Source organism: Somniosus microcephalus, chromosome 4, assembly GCF_052327205.1.
Source record: "Somniosus microcephalus isolate GS21.2 chromosome 4, FLI_Smic_1.0, whole genome shotgun sequence".
NCBI lineage: Eukaryota > Metazoa > Chordata > Chondrichthyes > Squaliformes > Somniosidae > Somniosus > Somniosus microcephalus.
The window spans coordinates 250,298,301-250,324,777 of NC_140990.1; the positions used below are offsets into that span (position 1 = coordinate 250,298,301).

The 26,477-nt window shown below is 42.4% G+C and overlaps 1 protein-coding gene across 2 annotated transcripts in view; it reads left to right on the forward strand.

Annotated features, from left to right (window-relative positions):
- Nucleotides 1-227: 227 nt before the first annotated feature.
- Nucleotides 228-26,477, forward strand: part of LOC147120366 (neurabin-1-like) — a 98,064-nt gene continuing 71,814 nt past the window's right edge. The window contains exons 1-2 of one of the 2 annotated variants that reach the window (XM_085986193.1): nucleotides 228-370; nucleotides 1,061-2,836. In XM_085986193.1, coding sequence (XP_085842319.1) covers nucleotides 1,229-2,836 — 1,608 coding nt within the window. In that variant the 5' untranslated portion in view covers nucleotides 228-370; nucleotides 1,061-1,228. Of the gene's footprint in view, nucleotides 371-498; nucleotides 624-1,060; nucleotides 2,837-26,477 lie in introns of those variants that run through there. The other variant, XM_085986192.1, reaches the window with a different exon arrangement.

Here is a 26,477-nt window from a genome sequence, read left to right on the forward strand (position 1 = left end):
CGAACAAAATTGGAAAAACAAATGTCCCTCATGACATTATAAATACGTTTTAGCTCGGTTGCAAAAATGATAGAATTATGATAAATTCCTGCATCGTGACTTTGACATTACCACCTAACTACTTGGAAAAAGTGAAATTATCTTGCATCAAAACTTGCCTTCAAAAAATTGCGGTAATATACTGGGGGTGGGGAAAGAGAGATTTTCCACCGGGATATTTATTCATTTGAAAGAACTTTAATGATGCCTCCTTCAGGTCTCTATGGACAAGTCCTAGCGAACTATTGGCAAACAAACGTATCCAAGAGGAGCAACAACCAGCCACCATCAGACGTGTACGCGGCGAAACAGTGCAGCTCCGTCTTCATAGGTTCGTGTGTGTTCTTAATGGTTTATTTCTTATTTCTCGTTAATCTGGTAAACAGCAAAGCAAACTGCACTTCTTGCCGTGGCTGCAGAGTGCGGGGCTCGAGCTCTCCCCTGGCTCGGGGCTCGTGGCCGCGGCAGTGCGCGCGCCCCCGGCTGCGCTCGAGAGTTGGCAGAAGGAAGCGGCAATGGCGATGGGCCGGAGTTAGAGGGTGGAAGGGAACGGCCCTGGCACCGAAAGTACAAACTAACTCCCGGTACTGATGCCTCTTGGGCGCGCTGTGGGGTTGGGGGTAATGGAGGGAGGGGGGGTTTATAGGTTTCCCCCCCTTCCCTCCCTTAAAGTTGTTGGGAAATCGAGGAGACTTTTCCTTCTTTTCTGAAGCGGTGACGGGAGTTCTGATTGTGGGCAAAGTAAAACTCTGGTAACAAACCGGCCCGGCAGCGGCAGCGGCAGAGCGACCCACCCACCCCGGTGGGCGCCAAGAGCCAACCGCCGGCCGAGGCGCGGAGCGGGGCGGCGCTGCCTCCTGTCGGGACAGGGCGCCGTTTAGTTTGGGAATGTCTGAGTCGGTTCGGGCCGCCCTGCAGCGCCGACTCTTCCCCGCCCGGGTCGCGCAAACCGAGTTTAGGCGCCCAGAAGTTCCCGGTCGTTAGTTGTAACCCTTCTCGGCTTTTTTTTCCCTTTCTGCAGATGGAGAGTTTGGAGCAGCTGAAGTAACCGCCGAGGCTCTAGCCGTCGTTGCGGCTTCTCGTCCAGAAGTCCGAAGGAGCCGATGGTAACCTCCCGGGGCGGCCCTTAGACTTTGTCAACAATTCCCATCATATCGTAGTCGCCGAATGGTCGAACAACTGATCTAATATGATGAAAGCTGAAGGTAAAGGAGAGAGGACGTTCAGGAGCGCTTCGCCCCATAGGAATGCTTATAAGGCGGATTTTCAGGCTTTGAGGTGCACCTTTGATGGAAGCAAACAGGAAAACATTTCTAAAATGGGTGTCCAAAAAACGAAGCGAGAAACCGAACACAGGGAAGAGATGAGAGGAAGGCATTTCGGTAATCGTGTACACAAAATAAAAAATATGTTGCTACAAATGGGCAGCACACCAGATGACACGACTGAAATTAATGAAACCAGCAAGTCTGACTTGCATCCAGTTTCTCCACAAAAGCAATCAAGTGGAGTTGTATATAATAATGTCCACAAGTCATGTCAAAAAACGTCCAGTTCTTCTGATAAAACGAACAGTGAAGATGGGGATTTGGATAAAACTAGCATGGCTGAAAAATTCTCAGAAACGAGAAAACTTTTTGAGCGTCAAATTGAGGAAACTGTGTTTGATAAAGTCCCTCATAAAAACGAGAACAAAGTTTCAGTAAGTAGTCTTTCATCTGAGAGTAGAAGGAGCGGCTCGTCGTCTTCAGAAAGTGGAGGAAGAAAAGTTAAGAGCGACTTAAACACTGCTCTGTCCAATAGCGATTTGAGAGATCGAAGAATTCAGAAAGCCGCTGGCGATTTAAAACAAAATCAACCTCGCTCGTCACTAAATGCTGGCCCAATTTCTAGACGATTAGAAAGCTTTCTGGTGGATAGTGACAGCGATGAAACAAACAAAGACAACAAAACAAACCCCCTTGCAACTGAGTATCGGATTTCTGCAGGGCAGCAAAAGCCGCCCAGCACTACATTTATTAGTAAAAGCACGTCCCCTGCAGGAGATGATAGGAAATCGTCTCGTTCGAGTTCAGTGAATACACCAACACAGAAAAGTAAAGAACAGAAAGAGGCAGAAATACAGACATGTAGCAGCAATTTCAAGACGCACGAAAGTCGTTTTTTGGAAGCAGACAAGTGTAACGAAGATTCCCTTGATTTCTCTGATAAAACGGTTCATGTGAACAGTAGTGCCCTCAACAGTGAATTGGACAGCCATGTTCTTAACGTGGGTCCAAACAAGATAGGAGTAGTTCGGGCAGAATTGGTGGAAGTTCAGAATGAATCTTCAGAGAGCGAAATTGAATTGGATAATGTTTTTGTTGAGAGGGAGGTAGAGAAGTCAGTGGAGCCACATCTTGCTCAGAGCATTAGCCATGAGGTAGGGCAGAAATATGAAACCTCCAATAGCAAAGAAGATGGTGATCAGACATTTGAAGAGATAACGAACAAATCAGATGACAGTGTAGGAGAGGAGGAAGATGAGGATACTGAGAACATTGAAGAGGAAGATCGAGTTAGTGGAAAGTTATTTTTGGGGTCAGAAGTTTGTGGGATAGAGAATGCTGCATTTGTAGACGATAAAGATACTGAGGGATCTTTCCAAGAAGAAAATGAAAGCAAGTGTGATGGTGAATACTTAGCTGAAGAGATTAACTATACCCTTGATGATGACTATGAGGAAATATCTGGACTTTCTGAGGAAGAAGAGCCAAAGCTACACAGAAAAGTTAATTTCTCTACAGCTCCAATCAAGGTAGGTGAATTGATTTTCTTATGTTCTACAATAATATTGATAAAGAGGAAGAGAACCTTAAAATCTTAGTGGCAGGGGGAAAGGGCCTCTTCCTCCTCATTCCTGAATCGCAGACTGGATATATTGGTTTAGTGACCCTTTCTGAAATAAATAACTTCTCTTCCAACTCCCAACAAAAATCTGTTACTGCAAGAAGTCAATAGAGAGCTTAAAGAAGCATATTGGAATTTTTGGGTATCTGGATAAAAGGAATGGAGGTCTACACTTGGACCCAGATCTGACATGTAGATGCTCCATCTCTATACTACATGAGCAACCTGTACTCCACCAGTTTGACATTTTCATTTCTCTGACCCTGAGCTTTCCATTTTATTATGTACAGTTGTATGCTTTGGACTTGCATTCAGTTACAACTGGATTGAAACCGGCAAAGTCTATTTCTGTTTGGACCCTTCTTCCTAACAGTTTGGATTTGATTAAGTCCTAGAGGTAGAAGAACGAAACGCCGCACCATTCAGTTTCTTGAGATTGCCAGATTTCCTCCTGGGGGAGACTTCCATCAGCAATATTACATAAAAATAGGTCAGAATGCATGACTTTATAATGGGGACTGAAAATGTAGTTATTTTATATTTTTATATCTGATTAAAACATTTTCTCTGTTCGCACTCTAACCCCGTTTCACTTGGGAAGTCTTGATAAAGTGTAGTTTTCATGTGAGATTGACTAGTATAAAGTAGAAATTTGTTCTGCCCCAGACATTCTGTATGGTTAACTGTGTTAAAGGTTGTTACTACTGAGCATCTGTCAGTAACTACCTCTATTGGCCAAGTGCTCATCATTTTGCTTTCAAAATCATTCCAATCACCACGAATTTTGATGGTAGTAAGAAGATTTGTGAATTTTGTAAATGTGGTGATTTTAAAATTGTCAACTGAGTTGTGATTGACTTGTTTTGGTTACTTTTTTTTTATTAGTCATGGGATGTGGGCGGCGCTGGCAAGGCCAGCATTTATTGCCCATCCCTAGTTGCCCTTGAGAAGGTGGTGGTGAGCCGCTGCCTTGAACCACTGCAGTCCGTGTGGTGAATGTACTCCAGCAGTGCTGTTCAGGAGGGAGATTCAGGATTTTGACCTAGCAACAATGAAGGAATGGTGATATACTTGCAAGTCAGGATGGTGTGTGACTTGGAGGGGAACTTTGGAGGTGGTGGTGTTCCCATGCGCCTGCTGCCCATGTCCTTCTCGGTAGTAGAGGTTATGGGTTTGGGAGGTGCTGCCGAAGAAGCCTTGGCGAGTTGCTGCTGTGCATCTTGTAGATGGTACACACTGCACACGGTACGCCGGTGGTGGAGGGAGTGAATGTTTAAGGTGATGGATGGGGTGCCAATCAAGCAGGCTGCTTTGTCTTGGATGGTGTCGCGCTTCTTGAGTGTTGTTGGAGCTGCACTCATCCAGGCAAGTGGAGAGTATTCCATCACACTCCTGACTTGTGCCTTGTAGATGGTGGAAAGGCTTTGGGGAGTCAGGAGATGAGACACTCGCTGCAGAATACCCATCCTCTGACCTTCTCTTGTTGCCACAGTATTTATGTGGCTGGTCCAGTTAAGTTTCTGGTCAATGGTGACCCCCAGGATATTGATGGGGGATTCGGCAATGGTAATGTCGCTGAATGTCAAGGGGTGGTGGTTAGACGCTCCCTTTTGGAGATAGTCATTGTTTGGCACTTTTGTGGCGCGAATGTTACCTGCCACTTATCAGCCCAAGCCTGAATGTCGTCGCAGGTCTTGCTGCATGCGGGCGTAGATGCTTCATTATCTGAGGAGTTGCGAATGGCACTGTACACTGTGCAGTCATCAGCGAACATCCCCACTTCTGACCTTATGATGGAGGGAAGGTCATTGATGAAGCAGCTGAAGATGTTTGGGCTTAGGACACTGCCCTGAGGAACTCCTGCGGCTGACATGATTGACCTCCAACCACCACAACCATCTTCCTTTGTGCTAGGTATGATTCCAGCCAGTGGAGAGTTTCCCCCCCTGATTCCCATTGACTTCAGTTTTACTAGGGCTCCTTGATGTCAAGGACAGTCACTCTCAACTCACCTCTGGAATTCAGCTCTTTTGTCCATGTTTGGACCAAGGCTGTAATGAGGTCTGGAGCCGAGTGGTCCTGGCGGAACCCAAACTGGGCATCAGTGAGCAGGTTATTGGTGAGTAAGTGCTGCTTGATAGTACTGTCGACGACACCTTCTTTCACTTTGCTGATGATTGAGAGTAGACTGATAGAAACATAGAAGATAGGAGCAGGAGTAGGCCATTCGGCCCCTCAAGCCTGCTCCGCCATTCAATGCGATAATGGCTGATCATCCAAATTCAGTACACGGCCCCTGCTTTCTCCCCATACCCCTTGATCCCTTTAGCCTTAAGAAATATATCCAACTCCTTCTTGAATATATTTAATGAACTGGCCTCCACTGCCTTCTGTGGTAGAGTTCCACAGGTTCACCACTCTCTGGGTGAAGAAATTCCTCCTCATTTCTGTCCTAAATGGCATACCCTTTATCTTTAGACTGTGTCCCCTGGTTCTGGACTCCCAGATCATCGGGAACATCCTTCCTGCATCTAGTCTGTCCAGTCCTGTCAGAATTTTATACGTTTCAATGAGATCCCCTCTCATTCTTCTAAACTCCAGCGAGTACAAGCCCAATCGACCCAATCTCTCCTCATACGTCATTCCTGCCATCCCAGGTATGGGCAGTGATTGATCGGATTGGATTTGTCCTGCTTTTTGTGGACAGGACGTACCACATTGTGGACAGTTTTCCACGCTGTCGGATAGATGCCATTGTTATAGCTGTATTGAAACAGCTTGGCTAGAGGCGCGGCTAGTTCGGGATCACAAGTCTTCAGCACGACAGCCGGGATGTTGTCGGGGCCCACAGCCTTTGCTGTATCCAATGCGCTCAGCCGTTTCTTGATATCACGTGAAAACCTTTAAAAATCTTACGCCTGGTAAAAAGCAGAAAAAAATAATTTATTTTTTCACTCATTTATAATTTAATAATACTTTTAAAAAAGGTAAGTTTATTTTAGCCCTGTAAAAAAAACTTTATTTTTTTCAAAATATTGAATTTTTGTTTGAAATATTTAATTTAATGTAATTTTAACTAATTTTAAATAAGTGATTTAAAATAATTATTTAATGTTTAACTTTTTTTTAATGTGATCCCCATTCATACTTTTGACAGATATCCCCATTCATACTTTTGACAGATCTATGTGGCGAGACCTGTCAAAAGTGTGCAGGGGGATTCCCTTCTTTGGTTCCGCATGGCCCACGTGATCCCAGGGACACTTGCGAACCGCATACGCTCCTAGGATACCTAGGCCTCTGCGCACGCAGACCAGGAGAGGCCCAGGATCGGAAGTGTCGGGACCTACGGAGCCAGCAAGTAAGTTCGTAGATTTTTCCCAATTGGAAGCATCCACACGCAGGAAGCCTCCGATCGGAAAATCCAGCCCATTGGCCCGGATTTTGCAGTGGTAATGACAGCGAGCTGTCAGCATTCGCCGTCATTACCCCTCTGAAACTGACCATAACTTCAGAATTTAGCGCATGCGCAGATAAATGCGGAAATCCTGAAGTTGCGGTCAGTCATTCCCTGCTCTGCCACAGGCTGTGCTGTGGAGCTCCACATAGACGGCAATCGATTAAATCAGTTGAACTCACGAAAACTTGAGCTTTTCCGATCTAATTGCGCTGTTAAACACCCCATTAAAAGTTAAGCCGTGTAACTGGGGTTTTAATGGCGTATTGACTGCTGAACAACCGTTCTGGCCCTGAAAAACACATTTTATATCTGTGGAATGTCAAATTTCTCCATTTTCACAAATTACTAGATTTTTAATTTTTAAATTTTTATTTTCAAGTTTGACTTTTCAGCTTCTACATTAACCCCATGTGGATGTCGCAATCTTTATTTGGCTCTCTAAAATAAAAAAAAATAAAAGGTGAATTGAATCAATGCTTTTTATTTCCTGGTTTGCTGTCTGTGAAAATTCTTCAATATGATTGGCTGTTTAGACAGCTTGATGGAATCGCTGCTGCATCGAGCAGGGGATACCCTTTTCGCATCGCTACAATCAATTTAGTATCAAAACCTAAAGTTTTCGCCACAGAGATCGTGAGATCTTTGTGGGCAGCTTTCTTAATAGTCAGTGGTGATTGCTGTTGCTTTGCCGCTGACTGCAAAATCCGGGCCCTTATTTCAAGGCCTCAGCCTGTCTCAATTGTGGGGGGTGGGTACGGGCAGGTCGGAAGAGTTACTCGTGGGTCTGCTCCTGCGCCTGGCCAAAACAGCCATCCACAACACGAGGATGTGTGGGATCCGCGAGGATGGTCACACTGACTACCTGCCTCTTTTTCACAGTCTTGTGCGCGTCCGGGTGGCACTGGAGAGGGACCAGACCTTCCGCGACCGATGGGCACTTCAGGACATGAACTGTATTATTGATCACAATGAGATTGTGATATAGTTTTATTTTGAACTGTTAGTTTGATTGAACCATAAGAGTGTTTTAATTAGTGGTGCCCTCCTCAGTTTGAGGGGACACTTGGGGTGCTGATTTCTGTCCTGGTGACACTGGGTTACCCAGTGCCACCCTTTTGATTCATCAATTAAAATAATCCTGTTTCAAAAGCCTAGACTTAGACTTGATATTTTTTCCCAGAAAGCTTGGGAGAGTTTCCAGCCACATCTGTGCATTTGTAGTTTGCAGAAATCCCCAGAATGCATTAGTTTTGAGTTGAAGCAAAGCCCCTCACCCTGTGAAGATCTGTGTTTTTTTGCTTTTCTAAATTACTTTAAAAGAAGTACATTGAATTCTTGAAGCTTTATTTCAGGCAAATCTCATGTGAAAGTATTAACAATTGTCCATTTTCTATTCTGAGCCGCTCACTTAGACAACACTGGTGAATAAGACACAGATGATTAGCAACAATGATTTCTTTGATGACGGCAAAATAAAATTGTTTATTTAGAATATACTTTTTCAGTCAAAAGGTTAAAAATTCAATAAAACTTTTTTTACTGAACTGCTTTGGGGCTCGAGGGTAATTTTGTGTATATATAAGATTCCCCCTCCCCAGAACTTTCACTGCCCTTACCCCCCCCCCCCCCCCCCCCCCCCCCAGTGCTCCAAAACCTAGCGCTCCTTGATCCCAGACCTTGGGATTTCACTCTTCAATGCTACCAATTCCAAGGAAACATCCTCTCATTGCTCTCAGATCTTAGGACTCTTACCCCAGGCCCCTCTCATCTAGTGTTCCCAGACCCCCCTCTCCTAGTGATTTGCACAATGCAAAGTTAAATAATTACATATTTCACAATAACATAATTAAATCTGTCCATTGAATTGACTTTCATGTCTCCATACAATACCTTCATAATGAAAGCCTGAACCTCTCCCAAAAGCCTGGGCTTGGACTTGATATTTTTGCCAGAGCTGTGACTCTGTTAGAAGATCAGATGCTGCTGTCTAAGTATGTGCACAGTTTCTCAAGATACATCAGTGGAATTTAGTTAGTCCCAGTGTTGTAATGTTTCTCTTTGGCTTCCAGCAATTTTTGCTTGGTTGTGATTCAGAATTATTGGAAGAAAGGCTAATGGACAAATTTGAATAGTTGTATTAAGATAAAGTTGATTTTTTTTTAAATAGAGAGACTGTATGAGGGAGAACAAAATAGCCCTGTTTCAAACATGACCTCATTGATTACAAACTTATTGTTTACCTTCAAATTATTTTATTTTATTTTTCTCAGTGGAAAGTCAAATTCGCTCAGTCCCTTATAATGTTTTTCCTTTTTGAAAATTATTTGACTGCAAATTGGATGATGAATTTGAGTAGGTTTTCAATCAACTTTTTAAATACAAGCTATCCATCTTTTACACCAGAAAGAATGCAAACTCAGAAACATACATCATCGGCTGCATCTTGCTGGAAAAATAACGGCGTGTTAATGACGCACGCCATTATTAATGTGCCAAATCAGCCAGCAAATTTGGAGGATTAAGAGACAAGACTTTAGTTGCGAATTTCCAGAACTTGCTGGTCGATTTACACCGCTCCGCTGTTTGCTTTGCACAAGTGGCATCTTGCCCTTCGTCCCCATGTTTTTAAGAACTTGCTGGATTTGCACATTAATTGCCCATTAAACTCGCCACAGAAAATTAAGCCTGATATTTAAGAGCATTAGTACCCTTTTAACAATGTGTTTTTATGTTTTTTTAATTGCTAATGACTGCCAATTCATCTCTCTGGCCCAGAAAATGAATATAATTTAAATGGTTCAGTCTCATTCCTGCATGTAAAAATTGTTGTTAGAGATTTTTAAAATGCCATTGTAAATTTTTAATTTTTTCTTTTCCTTTTCCTTTTTTTTCTCTCTATCATAATCCAATCATTGTTTCCCTCTATTTCTCTTTCTGTACCTGATTTAACTCTAAATCACCATCCTTCTCCGTTGTTCCTCTTTTTCTTTCTTGATCTTTAAATCTTATTAGTTAAGGAGATACTCGGTTGGTGGTGTTGTTCACTAAGGTCTCCTATGCCCTGTTGCCCTCGCCACACCATTATCATCTCGCACTTCCAGCAAGTTACAGCGCAGAACATTTTCGAGCTGAAGGGTGTAGAAAAAAAGGCTTAACTAAAGGTGCGCACCGCAAGATACCCCACACCAGCAAGATCCAGCCCAAATTTTTCTCTCCTAACTTTTTTTTCCCTCAATAAATGAGTTTCATTTTGAAAACGTCTCTGGCAAACAGGCTATGAATAGTGTTATCTATGTTTTGTTTATAATTAGGAAATGTAGACATAATTAGTGACACCTGCCTGAGAAAGAGGAGACACTGAATTCAGTGTTTTTTGATTGGTTCTGCACATGTCTCTATCAGAAAACACTGACTTTAGTGATTTTAGAAACTTGCATTAATCTACCCCCTCTTATTACTGACTGATACCAGGAATCCAGTTGTGATCCAACCCCTTCATTCTCCTCCCCAATTGATACCAAATTCCAGGACCAACCCCCACCCTGTGCCATCAAAGTGAGAATGGTTCAGTAGTGCAGCTAAACCCCAGTTTCTTCCTCAGTACTATCTCCATCTGATACACCTTGCATGCCATCTTGCTGTGTATTCGCAACTTTCAAAATAAGAGATAAAATAAAGTAAAAAAACTTGGGTAAATGAAATAAATAGCACTCATTTATGGTATGGATTTCATGGTGATGGAGTTCAATTTCCCCAAACTAATAGTAAAATCCTAGAACACCAAGTAATAAAAGTAGAAATTGACTTTCGCCCTCAATTACCTCATTATTAGAAAAAAGTGTATCCTTTGACTCAGAGGTGGAATTTCCGGTGTTTGAGATTGGCAGGAAATTTATAGGTAAATTGATATTGGTAAAATAGGAGCACGAATTGGTGTAATTTCGGGTATAACATCCCAATTACAACCCCCGGAAATTCCCACCCAACTGTGAGTAACAACACGTATAATGTTAACATCGCTTCTCATTGAAGCAGCTTTATAGACGTAAAAGAATCTGACGCAGAACCTGAGAGAATATCTAGCGTAAAAACACTAAAACGTGAAGGTGCTTCTGACTCTTGTAACCCAATAATGCTGGTATCCCATACACTTGTTGCTATCATTGACAAAACCTCGAGGAAGATCGAGTTTACGAATCCATGAAGAGTGAGATGAGGTTGAATATCAGAATTGTCTAATGTGGTTGAGTCATAGCTGCAGTTATATTTTCATTCTTTTTTCTTCTTTTAAGGAAAGTATATAATGTTTATTAGAGTAATATTCCCTTGTCAGGTTTGTCTGCAATATGTAGTGTTTCTCAGTTGAAAGGATAGATGAGTCTTTGCTCTAGCATCAGCTGTTAGGGGTGCAAGAATGATGAAAGACTAATCCATATGGTGATAGTTTCAAATACAAAGGAACGCAAGTTTATAAATGAGCAAGAACGGAAATCAGGTGGAACTTTTGTATTACACAAAGCGTAATAATAGACTTGTGGAATAGATTACTAGGGAAAGCCTTTGAAGCAAACAGTATAAATTGATTTGATAAAGTGCATTTCAAGAGAGAGAAGGGCGATGATGAGAAGTCATGCAGGTGGGTACAGGATCTGTTGAAAATAGACTTGGTGTTTTAAGCCTAGTGACTTTTTCGTGTTCCTTTAAAAACTAATGAAATGCTTTTTCCCTTGCCTCTTTCCTGTGGCAAAGGCACCTGTTTTTACCCAGCTGGTGTGCACACTTCATCTACTACACTTATGACGTAGCTAGTTGCAGTACCAATTGTGCTGTCCTGCTAAATTAGTTTTGTCTAGCATTCTGGCATACATGCTACTGAAGCCTGGGAAATTTGAATTGCTACAGATGTTTCAAATTAGGGTTTTTTGCATTACAAATTGTTGTGATTTTAAATCTTTTCCATTCACATCATGGCAGTACTGTTGCGAGTCAGTTGCTTCAATGAAACAAGTGTGAAGGCTTGCTATTACACCCTAGGAATGGTCAGTTAATGAGTTAGTGCAATAAAATCAAATCTGTACCCCTCGGCTCAAAACATACAGGAATAGCGCCTTTTGAAACCTGTTATTTGGGACATTTGATGGGCCAAATAGCCTTTCATGCATTATGATTTTATGGCATATCAGTTTTTCTTCTACGAGAAGGGGTGGAGAAACAAGATAAGAACAGAATCATAGAATGATGTAGCACAGAAGGAGGCATTTGGCCTATTGTGCTCGTGCCGGCTCTTTCAGAGAGCTATCCAATTAGTCCCATTCTCCTGACCTGTCCCCATAGCCCTGCAAATCTGACTCTTGCCTATTTCAGATTACTTGCTTATACCAAAAATAAGCTTGGTGGTTAACCTTCTGAGGGATTTAGTCGAACTTGTATTTGGCTCGCTGTTCTGTCCTCCCTAAACCTCCCCCTCCAATATAAACTGTCCCACCCATACTCATGGTTGCCTCCTCGATCTTACTATCTCTTGTGGTCCTAATCCCTGACCACTTCCTTGTACCTCTCTCACCACCCCTGCCAACCCCATTTCCTTTTGCATCCACCCCTGGAACAAACTCTTCCTCCTAGTTGCACTTTCAAACTCTCTGCTGCCTAGCATTTGGCCCTCCATTTGCCACAATAACTCTGCAACTGTAGTTTTGCTCAACCACTCCCTCCCATCCACACCCTTGTCCCCAATAAAACATTCTGGTTCATCTGCCCCACCCCCCCTGCCAGGTATGGCTTCCAGCTTTGCTGCCTCAAGTCCAAGGAGCACGGGGCTTCAATGTACCTTGTGCACAACTGGCTTAGTCATCCATCATCAGATCTGACTGGATCACAATAAACTCTAGCGGGCCTCATTCTTCTCTTGCAAAATTGCTCACTACTCTAGAATCAAAGATAAAGGGACAAATCCACGCCTTTATTCTCTCCAGACTTGACTATTCCAATGCTCTCCTGGCCGACCTCCCATCTTGTTCCCACCCCATAAAATTTAGCTTATCTGAACTTTTGCCCGCACTAGGTCTCACTCACTCGTTACCACCGACCTACATTGACTCTCAGTTCCACAATGCCTAAAATTTAAAATCCTACTGTTTTTAACTCCCTCCATAGCTTCGACCCTCTCTCTCCCACTGTAATCTGTCAATGGTATAACCCCCCACCCCCAACACACACTCTCTCTCGGACTCTGGCCTCTTGTACACTCCCACACTTACTTGGCCGCACCATTGTTGGCCGTGCCATCACCTGCTTAGGCCCCACGCTCTGCAATTTCCTCCCTCCTTTCCACCTCTCTCTCCCCCTTTAAGACTCTTCTTAAAACCCACCTCTCACCCCTCCAATGATACCCTTCTTTGGCTCGCTTTTCATTTTGTCTTTGCACCTCTGTGAAGCATCTTGAGATGTTTTTTTACATTAGATAAATTAAGGTTGTTGTAGTAGTTCTTTCTGTTATGTCCGATGAGTTTGCTACTTTTTATTTTTGTTCTGATTTGAGGTAGGCACTTGTTTTCAAGAATTCTTCATCTGTAGACATTGCTGGAGAATTTATCCTTTGAAGTTTCTACTTTAACTTGATTTGATTATCTCCATATTTCTAGCCTTTATAGGATCTTTCAGGTTGTAAAAATGTGTCCACCAATAAAAGAAAAAACTTGTCTAGCATTATTTGTGTGTGTGTCTCTCTTAGCTCTGCTTTGGTAATACTTATGTGACCAATTTCCCTTTCGTATTGCTAGTATGCTGCATAATACCGTTCTTGCTATTTTTCACTGTTGAAATCATTACTTATTGTTTCTTGGTACCCCAAAAATATAGAACTGCTCACCTCCCTGAATTTTTATTTCCTTCCACAATCTTTAGGCTTTTAAAACTCAGGCTTAGAATCAGATAATCGCTACTTCCTCTTTTACCTCGTCTTATACTTTTTTCAAAGTTAGTGGTGTCTTACATGACTGGCTAGGTCCTTTACCTAGCTAAGTCCTTTACCTAGGTGTCAATTTCTTAAAAATTGGGATCGTCTATGATTTTTCAAGTCTGATTTCTTACTGCATTATTTGCCTTTTTTTTGCACGTGTTTAGTTCTTTTGGTTTAATTTTTTATTGTGATATCTTGCTTTACAATGTTTTTTATTTTGCCCTGTGCATACTGCTTGTGCATTCAAGAGTTATACTGTGATCAGTCTTAAAGGATAGTGTAATTTGCTCAGTATAATAGTTGGAATAAGGCAGAACCACAAGATATGCTATCCAACACAGCTTTGCTGATCAGGAGTCTTGACGTAATGGCAAGCAGTAGGCTGCTTTTTGAACCCTCTGAGTGCGAGAATTTTTATAGTGTTTTTGGATAGAGTACTTCAAACAAAGTATTTCCCTCTTAAAATATAAGCTGATTGAGGTAAGAAATGGAGAAAGTGTGTCCCCGGACTTACCAATGATGTTTGCATTAGATGTTCTTTGGTGTCATATTTGACCTTGAAATGAGCTTCCGACCAAATATCCACAGCATAACTAAGACCGCCTGTTTCCACCTCCGTAACATCGCCGTCTCCGCCCTTGCCTCAGCTCATCCACTGCTGAAACCCTCATGCATGCCTTTGTTACCTCTAGACTTGACTATTCCAATGCACTCCTGGCTGGCCTCCCACATTCTACCCTATGTAAACTTGAGGTCATCCAAAACTCGGCTGCCCGTGTCCTAACTCGCACCAATCTGTTTGCCCTGTGCTCGCTGAACTACATTGGCTCCCAGTTAAGCAATGCCTCGATTTCAAAATTCTCATCCTTGTTTTCAAATCCCTCCATGGCCTTGCCCCTCCCTATCTCTGTAATCTCCTTCAGCCCCACAACCCCCATAGATATCTGCTCCTCTAATTCTGCCCTCTTAAGCATCCCTGATTATAATCGCTCAACCATTGGTGGCTGTGCCTCCTGTTGCCTAGGTCCTAAGCTCTGGAATTTCCTGTCTAAACCACTTCGCGCCTCTACCTCTCTTTCCTCTAAGACGCTCCTTAAAACTTTGACCAAGGGTCACCTACCCTAATTTCTCCTTATGTGGCTCGGTGTCAAATTTTTTTGTCTTATAATACTTGGGACGTTTTATGACGGTAAAGGTGCTATATAAATACAAGTAGTTGTTGTTCCAGGCAGAATGTGGCAATAGATGCATCAACATGTAGGGGGTGCATACAGACTAAAACTAATATATGCTGTTGGCCGCTTAAAGATCATGTGGTGCCACCTAATTTGTTTTGTACAATGGCATATAAGATCACTAAGTGTTTGCTTCTGCGCACAGTAGAAACAAATATAAAATCAAGCTTATGGTCTGGTATACTAAACCATTTCACAGTTTTAAAAGCTATTAATTTGGACTGTAATGGACCTGCATTTTCCATACGCAAGGCACAGTTGTAATCCTTTATAACTTCAGCTTGAATGAAACTTGGTTTTCCATTGTGAACAGTAGTTACACCTACTGCAGTTTGGATATAAAGGGGCATTGTTCAAATTAAGTTTCCATGGTAACTTTCTTTAAGAATGCTGAAAGGACTTTATATCTGGGCCACACAAGCTCTAATACCTCAAGCAAGTCATTGTAAATGCATGATATAGTGTGTGCTATTGGAGTAATTTCCAGTATACTGTGCACAGATGCACATCACACAATGCATCCTATGTACTCTAACCCCTGGATGGAGTTCACATTTTGTTTTCTATGTGTAAATAACTTAAGTAAAGTTTACTGAACACTGATCACTCCTTTTTTACTGCAAAAAGTTGTCAACTGTTGAACTGAAACTGAGTATTTAAGGCCTGGTCATGAAGAGGAAATATTAGTACAACACTGGAAGTTAGTAGACAAGGATTGAACTAATAGTTGTAATTAATTGCTGTGACATTTTACTTAAGTTTTTATTTAATGCATGGGAAGAAGGTTGCTCATAGAATTGTTAGGTCTGCACCAGTCAGCAATTTGATGTTTGCTTGTGAAACAATGTGATTGAGAATTTTCCAATAGTTAATAAAAGTTCATGATGAATTAACACTTCTGATTTAATATATAGGATTGTATTGATAATGTTGGGAATTGCATACCTAGTTTTGTATACAGAGGAGGTTTGCTGCAATCAAGTAGTCCAGGGGTGATTGGTTTATAGTTATCTTTTAAACTTCAAGTTAAAGGGGGGGGGGGTGGAACTGCAGATGTTGGGAAACTAAAATAAAAACAGAAAATGTGAAAATGCAAAGCAGGCCATTCAGCATCTCTAATGTTTCTGGTGCAAGACCCTACTTCAGAACTGAAAGGTAAACAAACCCCTTTGTAGGGTGGAAGACAAAAAAGGGAAAGGGAGTGGGGAGAAAAGACAAACGATACTCCCGTCACCAAGAGGAGTTCATGGATTGAATCACCTTCAAACTGCTTTAATAGAGTAGCAGAAACATTAAATGATATGAGAACATCTCAGAAAGGTAGGAAATAAAGAACATGCAAATAGCTTAATAGTGAAATAATGATGATAAAGCACAGGAAAGATATGAAAAACAGAAAATATTGAAAGCACATGATAGGTTGGTTAGACCTGAAAAGAGAGAAAACAGGCCAAAATCCGTGGTGCAGAACCCTTTACAGAGCTGTGTTTTGATGGTGTCCACACCCAAATTCTAACGTATCTACTTCACATCCCCAGAAACCCCAGTTGAAAAGAAAATGGGAGATGTAGCTAAGGTCTGAAGTTACTAAAGAAATAACTTGCATTTATATAGCGCCTTTCATAACCTCAGGATCTCCCAAAGCACTTAACAGCCAATTAAGTATTTTAAAAATGTAGTCACTGTTTTCATGTAGGGAAATGCAACACCCAACTTGTGAACAGCAAGGACCACAAGAAACTTCTTTACCCAAAGAGTGGTGAGAATGTGGAACTCGCTACCACAGGGAGTGGTTGAAGCAAATAGAATAGATTCATTTAAGGGGAGGCTAGACAAGCATATGAGGGAGAAGGGAATAGAGGGTTATGCTGATGGGGTTAGATGAGAAAAGACTGGAGGAGGCTCGAGTGGAGCAGAAACGCCGGCATGGACTAGTTGGGCCCAAAGGCCTGTTTCTGTGCTGTATATCCTAGGTATTTTATATATGTATCCTACAGATAACAATAAGATAAACAACCAGATAATCTGTTTTGGTGGTATTGATTAACTGATAAATGTTGGCCAGGACATAAGAACATAAGAAATAGGAGCAGGAGTAGGCCATTCGAGCCTGCTCTGCCATTCAGTAAGATCATGGCTGATCTTCTACCTCTTCTCCACTTTCCTGCACTATCCCCATATCCCTTGATTCCCTTCATATTCATAAAATCTGTCGATCTCTGACTTGAATATACTCAACGACTGAGCCTCCACAGCCCTCTGGGGTAGAGAATTCCAAAGATTCACCACCCTCTGAGTGAAGAAATCTCTCCTCATCTCAGTCCTAAATGGCCGACCCCTTATTCTGACACTGTGACCCCTGGTTCTAGACTCCACAGCCAGGGGAAACATTCTCTCAGCATCTACCCTGTCAGGCCCCTTAAGAATTTTATGTTTCAATGAGATCACCTCTCATTCTTCTAAACTCTAGAGAATATAGGCCTAATCTACTCAATCTCTCCTCATCCCAGGAACCAGTCTGGTGAACCTTCGTTGCACTCCCTCTATGGCAAGTATATCCTTCCTTGGGTAAGGAGACCAAAACTGTACACAATACTCCAGGTGTGGTCTCACCAGGGCCCTATATAATTGCAGCAAGACATCTTTACTCTTATACTCAAATCCTCTTGTAATAAAGGCCAACATACAGTACCATTTGCTTTCTGTACCTACATGTTAACTTTCAGTGATTCGTGTACAAGGGCACCCAGGTCCCTCAGAACACCAACATTTCCGAACTCTCACCATTTAAAAAAAAATACTCTGCTTTTCTATTTTTTTTCCTGCCAAAGTGGATAACTTCACATTTCTCCACATTATATTTAATTTGCCGTGTTCTTTCCCACTCACGTAGCTTGTCTATATCCCCTTGAAGTCTTGCATCCTCCTCACAACTTACAAATCCCACCTGGATTTGTATCATCAGCAAACTTGGATATATTACATTTGGTCCCCTCATCCAAATCATTGATGTAGATTATGAATAGCTGAGGCCCAAGCACTGATCCTTGCAGTACCCAACTAGTTACAGCCTGCCAACCTGAAAATGACCCGTTTATTCCTACTCTCTGTTTTCTGTCCTTTAACCAATCCTCAATCCATGCTAGTACATTACCCCCAATCCCATGAGCCCTAATTTTGTTTAATAACCTCTTGTGTGGCACCTTATCGAATGCCTTCTGAAAATCCAAATGCACCACATCCACTGGTTCCCCCTTATCTATTCTGCTAGTTACAACCTCTAACAGATTCGTCAAACACAATTTCCCTTTCATAAATCCGTGTTGACTCTGCCCAATCCTATTATTATTTAAGTGCCCCATTACCACGTTCTTAATAGATTCTAGCATTTTCCCTACTACTAATGTCAGGCTAACTGGTCTGTAGTTCCCCGTTTTCTCGCTCCCTCCTTTCTTAAATAGTGGGATTACATTTGCTACCTTCCAATCCGCGGGAACCGTTCCAGAATCTATGGAATTTTGGAAAATGACAACCAATGCATCCACTATCTCTATAGCCGCCACTTTCAAAACCCTAGGATGTAGGCTATCAGGTCGTGGGGATTTATCGGCTTTCAGTCCCATTAATTTCTCCAGTACTATTTTTTTACTAATACAAATTTCTTTCAGTTCCTCATTCTCGCTGGAGCCTTGGTTCTCCACTATTACCGGGAAGTTTTTTGCGTCGTCTTCCGTGAAGACAGACACTAAATATTTGTTTAATTTCTCTGCCCTTTCCTTATTCCCCATTATAACTTCTGTCTCAGCCTGTAAAGGACCCACATTTACTTTAGCTAATCTTTTCCTTTTTACATTCCTATAGAAGCTTTTACAGTCTGTTTTTATGTCTCTTGTTAGTTTACTCTCCTATTCTATTTTCCCTTTCTTTATCAATTTCTTGGTCCTCCTTTGCTGAATTCTAAAATCCTCCCAATCCTCGGGCTTACTATTCTTTTTGGCAACATTATAAGCCTCTTCCTTTGATCTAATACTATCTTTAACTTCTCTTGTTAGCTACGGTTGGACCTCTTTTCCTGTGGGGTTTTTATGCCTTAAAGGAATGTATATTTGTTGTAAATTATGTATTAATTCTTTAAATGCTAGCCATTGCTTGTCTATCGTCATACCTTTTAATGTAGTTTCCCAATCTACTGTAGCCAACTCTCCCCTCATACCTGCATAGTTTGCTTTGTTTAGATTTAAGACCCTAGTTTCAAATTTAACTAAATCACTTTCAAACTCAAAATAAAATTCTAGCATATTATGGTCACTCTTCCCTAAAGGCCCGTTTATTACAAGGTTATTAATTAACCTTTTCTTATTGCACAATACTAGATCTAAAATAGCCTGTTCCCTAGTTGGTTCCTCAATATACTGATCTAGAAAACTATCTTGCATACATCCATGAATTCGGCCTCCACACTATTGCTGCAAATTTGGTTTGCCCAGTCTATATGTAGATTAAAGTCCCCCATGATTACTGTATTACCCTTGTTACATGCGCCTCTAATGTCCTGACTTATACTCTGCCCTACATTACAACTACTGTTTGGGGGATTATAAATAACTCCCACCAATGTTTTCAGCCCCTTGCTGTTTCTTAGCTCCACCCAAACTGATTCTACTTCTTGATTTTTGGAGCTAAGACCCTTTCTCTCTACTGTCTTTATCCCATCATTTATTATCGGGGGCTACCCCTCCTCTTCTATTTTGCCTATCTCTTCTAAAAGTTATGTATCCTGGAATATTTAGTTCCCAACCTTGGCCACTTTGCAACCACGTCTCCATTATGGCTACTAGATCAAACCTGTTAATTTCTATCTGCACTATTAATTCATCTATTTTGTTGTGAATACTTTGCACATTCAGATATAGTGCCTTTAGCTTTGACTTATTTCTATTTTTCCCTGTTGTCACCTTAGTCACTGATGCCTTATTACCTTTGTTAGCCTCTCTGTCCTTCCTGACCCACTCTGCTTATTTTTACCCAAAACTCTACTCTGCTCTAGAGCCTTGACATTTCTCTCGCTGCTTTTAAATGTACTCTTTCCTGAATCCTCCCCCCCCCCCCCCCCCCCTCCCCCTTCATTAGTTTAAAGCCCTGTCTACTGCCCTAGTTATTTGGTTTGCCAGGACAGTTTAAGTGGAGCCTGTCCCAATGGAACAGCTCCCTCTTTCCTCAGTACTGGTGCCAGTGCCCCATGAACTGAAACCCCTTCTTCCCACACCACTCTTTGAGCCATGCATTTAAATCTCTAATCTGTTTGTCCCGATGCCAATTTGCGCGTGGCTCAGGTAACAACCCAGAGATCATTACCTTTGAGGTTCTGCTTTTTAATTTGGATCCTAGCTCCTCAAACTCCCCCAGCCGAACCTCATTCCTAGTTCTACCTATGTCGTTGGTTCCTACGTGGACCACAACAACTGGATCCTCCCCCCTCCCCCTTCCACACCCACTCCAAATTCTTCTCCAGCCGCGAGGAGATGTCTTTAACCCTGGCATCGGGCAGGCAACACAACCCTTGGAACTCTCGGTCGTGGCTGCAGAGAACACGATCTATTCCCCCTGCCTATACTGTCCCTTACCGCAACTACATTCCCTTTCACTCCCCCCCCACTTGAATGGCCTCCTGCACCATGGTGCCATGGTCAGCCTGCTCATCCATCCTGCAGCTTTTCCCTCATCCACACAGGCAGCAAGAACCTCATACCTATTGGACAAGGGCAAAGACTGAGGCTCCTCCAGTACTGCACCAGTCACACCCTCCTGTCCCTGACCATTAACCAGACCTGTTCCACTACCTAACCTAAGGGGTGTGACTGCTTCCTGGATTAAAGTGTGCAGGTAACTCTCCCCATCCCTGATGCCCTGCAATGTTTGCACCTCAGACTCCAGCTCAAAAACTCTGAGCTGAAGTTCCTCAAGATGGAGGCACTTACTGCAAACGTGGTTGTCCGGTATCGCAATGCTCTCCACAAATTCCCACATGCTGCAGTTGTGGCACATCACCTGCAGTGCCATCCCTATACAGGAAACTTTGGTTTACCCGGAGGTTATATGTCCGGAATACTCGATCTAACGGCAAAAATCAGGAGCCGTTTTCTATATGTTTTTTAGTTCTCGTTGCTTTTTTTTCCCAGTCAAGCACTGCAAGGCCTGTAGCTATAGCAACAGCTTCAGCTACAGACGCTTGCAGCTGCAGCCAACTGTTTTGATGCTGTTGCTAAGCAACAGGGTTTGTTGATTCACACGGAGCTTCTCAGTTCCGTATGTTTAAACATTAACTCTGGTATGTCCGGCACTTTTGACGTTACGGCACCAGCTCGGTCCCGTCAGTGCCGGATATCAGAGAGTTTCCTGTATGACCTTTTTTTATTTAATTTAATTTAAATTTGTATTTAGGTAACTTGGTTTACAGGGTAGTTTTTGACTACTTACTTGATCTAGCTTAAGTTAAGGGTACTGAAATGAAATATCTACCTGTAGCACAAAGCACTACAAGTAGCGTAGGCAAAAAGCAACAACTCCTTCCCCCTCTTCTCCGACTTCCCACTTTTTCCAAATTCCCAAATAAAACTCTGTTCAAGTCCACTCCGTTTAATTCTGCTCTGTGCCGACATTGGGAGAACACCCCTGCTGTTCTTTGAATAGTGCCATGGGATCTCCTACATCCATCTGAGAGAGCAAACAGGGCATTAGTTTACTGTCTGATCCAAAAGTGAGACCCCATCTGGATTACTGCATTCAGTTTTGAGCACTGCACCGCAGGAAGGATATATTGGTCTTGGAGAGGGTACTGTGTAGATTCACAAAATTATACTGGTGCTTAAATGGTTACATTATGAGGAGAAGTTGCATAAACTTGGTTTGTATTCCCTTCAGTTCAGAAGGCTGTGAGGGGTGATCAAATCAAGGTGTTTAAAATGATAAAAGGATCCATTAGGATAGATACAGAGAAACTATTTCCTCTGGTGGGGGAATCCAGAACAAGTGGGGCACTATCTTAAAATTAGAGCTAAGCTATTTAGGAGTCAAATCAAGAAACACTTTTTCATGCAAAGGGTAGTGGAAACCTGGAACACGCTCCCCAAAAAGGGAAATTTTCAAGACTGAGATTGATAGATTTTTGTTAGGTAAGGGTAATAAGGGATATGGAATAAAGGTGGGTAAATAGAGTTGAGGTACTGATCAGCTATGATATAATTGAATGGCTGTACAGGCTAGAGAGGCTGAATGGCCTACTCCTGTTCCTATGTTCCTACATTCCTAAGCGAGTGCTACCAACTGAGCCAAGGCTGACCAATAACAAGTCGGTGTTAAGACCAGAGTGCACAGAGAAAGGTGAGGTCCTGATGATTGTGTTGAGTTTGGTTGGAAGATGGAGAGTTGAGAGTGGGAATGAAGAAAGAGTTGAAGTGGAGAGCCACAAGGAGGCCAAAGACACACTTTCAGACAGAACATAAGAAATAGGAGCAGGAGTAGGCCATTCAATGAGATCATGGCTGATCTTCTGCCTCAACTCCATTCACCGGCCCTATCGCCATATCCCTTGATGCCCTTACTAGTCAGAAATCTACCGACTTCTGTTTTGAATATACCCAATGACTGAGCCTCCACAGCCCTCTGGGGTAGAGAATTCCAAAGATTCACCACCCTCTGTGTGAAGAAATTTCTTCTCGTCTCAGTCCTGAATGGCCTACCCTTTATCTTGAGGCTGTTACCCCTGGTTCTAGACTCCCCAGCCAAAGGAAACATTCTCCCAGCATCCATCCTATCAAGCCCTGTAATAATTTTGTATGCTTCAATGAGCTCCCCCCTCATTCTTCTGAATTCATGAGAATACAGGCCTAGTTTACTCAATCTCTTCTCGTACGACAGTCTCGCCATCCCAGGAATCAATCTCGTGAACCTTCGTTGCACTCCCTCTGTGGCAAGTATATCCTTCCTTAGGTAAGGAGACCAAAATTGTACACAGTACTCCAGGTGTGGTCTCACCAAGGCCCTATATAATTGGAGTAAGACTTCTTTACTCCTGTACTCAAATCCTCTTGTAATGAAGGCCAGCGTACCATTTGCCTTCCTAATGGCTTGCTGCACCTACACATTCACTTTCAGTGTCTCATGTACAAGGACACCCAGGTCCCTTTGAGCATCTGCATTCCCCAATCTTTCAACATTTAGGAAATACTCTGCCTCTCTGTTTTTTCTACCAAAGTGGATAACTTCACATTTATCCACATTATATTTCATCTGCCATGTTCTCACCCACTCACTGAGCCTGTCAAGATCCCCTTGAAGCATCCTCACAACTGACACTGCCACCTAGCTTTGTATCATCAGCAAATTTGGAAATGTTACATTTAGTCCCCTCATCCAAATCATTGATATAGATTGTGAATAGCTGGGGCCCAAGCACTGATCCCTGCGGTACCCCATAGTCACAGCCTGCCATCCTGAAAAAGACCGGTTTATCCCTACTCTCTCTTTTCTGTCTGTTAACTAATTCTCAATCCGTGCTAGTATATTACCCCCAATTCCATGTGCTCTAATTTTGTTCACCAACCTCTTGTGTGGGACCTTATTGAAGGCCTTCTGAAAATCCAGATACACCACATCTACTGGTTCCTCTTTGTCTACTCCACTAGTTACTCCCTGGCCCAAGACTGCACAAAGTGGAGGAGAAGCATCCGGGAAGGCGCCGAACACCTCGAGTCTCTTCGCCGGGAGCAGGCGGAAGCCAAGCGCAGGGAGCGCACGTCAACCCGGACGCCCCACCCACCCGCCCCTTCAGCCACCGTCTGCCCCACCTGTGACAGAGACTGTAGGTCCCGCATTGGACTAATCAGTCACCTGCGAACTCATTTTTAATGTGGAAGCAAGTCATCCTCGGTTCCGAGGGACTGCCTAAGAAGAAAAGTTACATCCTCAAAGAACTCCAATAGGTTTGTCAAATAGGATTTCCCTTTCATAAATCCATGTTGACTCTGCCCAATCTTACTATTAGTTTCTAAGTGCCCAGTTATTGCATCCTTTATAATAGATTCCAGCCTTTTCCCAACTACTGATGTGAGGCTAACGGGTCTGTAGTTCCCCGTTTTCTCTCTCTTCCCTCCTTTCTTAAATAGCGGGGTTACATTTGCTATCCTCCAATCTGCAGGAACCGTTCCAGAATCTATAGAATTTTGGAAGATGACAACCAATGCGTCCACTATCCCAATGGCCACCTCTTTCAAAACCCTAGGATGTAGGTCATCCGGTCCTTGGGATTTATCGACTTTTAGTCCCATTAATTTTGCTAGTACAGGTACACTATCCCTTATCCGAAAGCCTTGGGACCAGCTGAGTTTCGGTTTTCGGAATTTTTCGGATTTCAGAAGGTATTATAAGACTGGGAAATTTGTATTTAATATAAATTGTAAAAGTTCAGGCTACCTCTTGTGACTGTTCCATGTCTCATTCCCCTTCCTGCTTCTCTGGAAAGCCGGATATCGGCTGACTCCTACTAAGCTGGCCCGCAAATCAGGTTGGGGGTCGGGTGGGGGGGAGAAAAGAATATCGGACGGGTCGGGGGGGGGGGGGCGGGGGTCGGGAGAAAAGAATATCGGACGGGCCGCTGCAGCTATCGGACGGGCCGCTGTATTGTTGGGTTCACTCTCCCGGTACCACCTTCACACTGCCCGGCTCGGCCTGCAATCTCCTACCCAGGAGGGAACTCTGTGACCCTCTGCCCTGCTCAGCGTAAGTCGTGCGCCACTCTGGTCATGTCGTGCGCACGACTTACGCTGAACAAAAAAACTTTCGGTTTTTAGAGGTTTTCGGTTTTTGGAAGTTCGGATAAAGGATAGTCTACCTGTACTGTTTTCTTTACTAATAATAATTTCTTTAAGTTCCTCATTCTCGCCAGACCCTTGGAGGTGGTCAACTAATCTGCATTTGATATTCCTAATTTAGAAGAAATGAGCAGCAAATACAGCATTCTACATTGGAAGAAATACTCATACATTGCTGTGTATTTGAGGCCCTGGATAATAGTGAATGGACAGATATTGCAGCTGCTGCATTTGCATAGGAAAATGCCAGAAGAAGGACAGCTGGAACTTGGGGTGCTGGAAGAATGAACAAGGGTATCCTAGAGGGAATGGTCCACCTAGAAAGCAGGGAGGAGAATGGAAAATATGCATGGTGTTGGGATCATGTTGTAGATAGTAGGTAATCTGGCAAATGTGGAGGCTAGTGGGTGGAAAGTGAAGACCGGTGGTTGGGGCGCAGTTCTGTCATGGTTGAGAGAGGAGGGTGATGGTGTGAGAACAGAGACATGGAAAATAGGGTGCACACAATTAAGGGTCTGTCAGTCACTGTTCAACCTTAGTTGATGAGAAAGGATATAATTTTGTCAGCACAGCGCTGACAGCGTCTAGCATAATAGTGTCTCCTTTTGGGACTGGTGGACCTACCATATGCTTCATGTCTTTAATTTCAGATCTTATGCTTTTCACCAACTTGACTATTTGCACAATTGTTTTTCTCATGTTTTTTTCATTGCTTCAGTGATGATCTTTTAACAGGTTCTTGCTTCTCTATTAGAAGTTTGCAGATCACTGAACCCATTAACAACTCCTTAGTGATTTGAAGTATCTGTTTCTTCTTCACCATCGCTTCTCCTTTTTTCATCTTCAACCCTATCTTTCAGCTTTCAGTTCTGAAGAAGGGTCTTATAACAAAATGTTAATCTGTCTTTTGTTTTTACAGCATTTTCAGTTTTTATCTCTTAACTCCCTCATTGTCTTTTTTTCAAAATCCAATATTATCTACCCAGCCTGAAGTTAGCAACACACATCTGTTCAGTTGGAAAGGTGTATGATCCAGGCGAGAGAACACATCATGCCTATTTATAATCTACCAAGGAATGTTCTTGATCAGTTTGAGAAGTGCCTTGGACCATTTGTCTACCTTCCACAGGTGACTAGGTTAAGATTGGTGAAACTCTCACCCAAGTTTGCATGGCTGGCATTTGTAACACTTTAGCTTTGGTTTTCTAGATAGACATGTAGTGCTTTAGGTCTGTAGTTGCTGGCATTCCTCGAATTGGTCATTCAGCTATTAGACAATTGTTTTTTGGAAAACTTTTGCAAAACACTGCAATTTATCATTGGCACTTTTTAATGTGATTGCTAATGTACAAAATGTGCTAGTGTACATCTCTTTTTGATTTGAATTAAGCTGTAATAAAGCACAATATAGGTAATTTAGAAACCGGAAAAGGCCATTTGACGCACTACGTTTTAGTTGACCTCTGCCTTCCCACCACATGGCACTGTATCCTTTTTTCTTAACTTGAAGTTGCTTATTTCAATTCTCCTGATAATTCATACTTTTGAGTTCTAAATTCCATTTTGCTGTATTATTTACATGACTTGCTACAAATTAGTGGATTATTTGGGGGGTTTTTTAGTACTAAAAATTACTTCAAATTATCAGGAGTAGACAAATTTATAAATTATGCCAATTTAATTTTTGAATCTTTCATTAGCATGAAAACTTTGAAAAGTTTATCAATCCCTTTCATAATTTTGGGGTGAAATAGCTGGATCACCAAGCTCCAAGTAAGATTGCTAAGTTTGGAGTCTTTTATACAGATTTGCTAGGAACTTTGTTAGCAGCTTCCCCAACTAGTTTTACTTCTGAACCGTGGAGATGAATCTTTCATTCCAGAAGGTTTGATTCAAACATTCCAACAATGTGAAAGGACAACATTATAGTGCACTTGCATCATTCTGTTCCTCTACTTTGTCCCCTCCATCCAACTCTCTCTACTTTGCCCTAAACTTAGTTTTATTTCAGAGGAATATCACTTTGC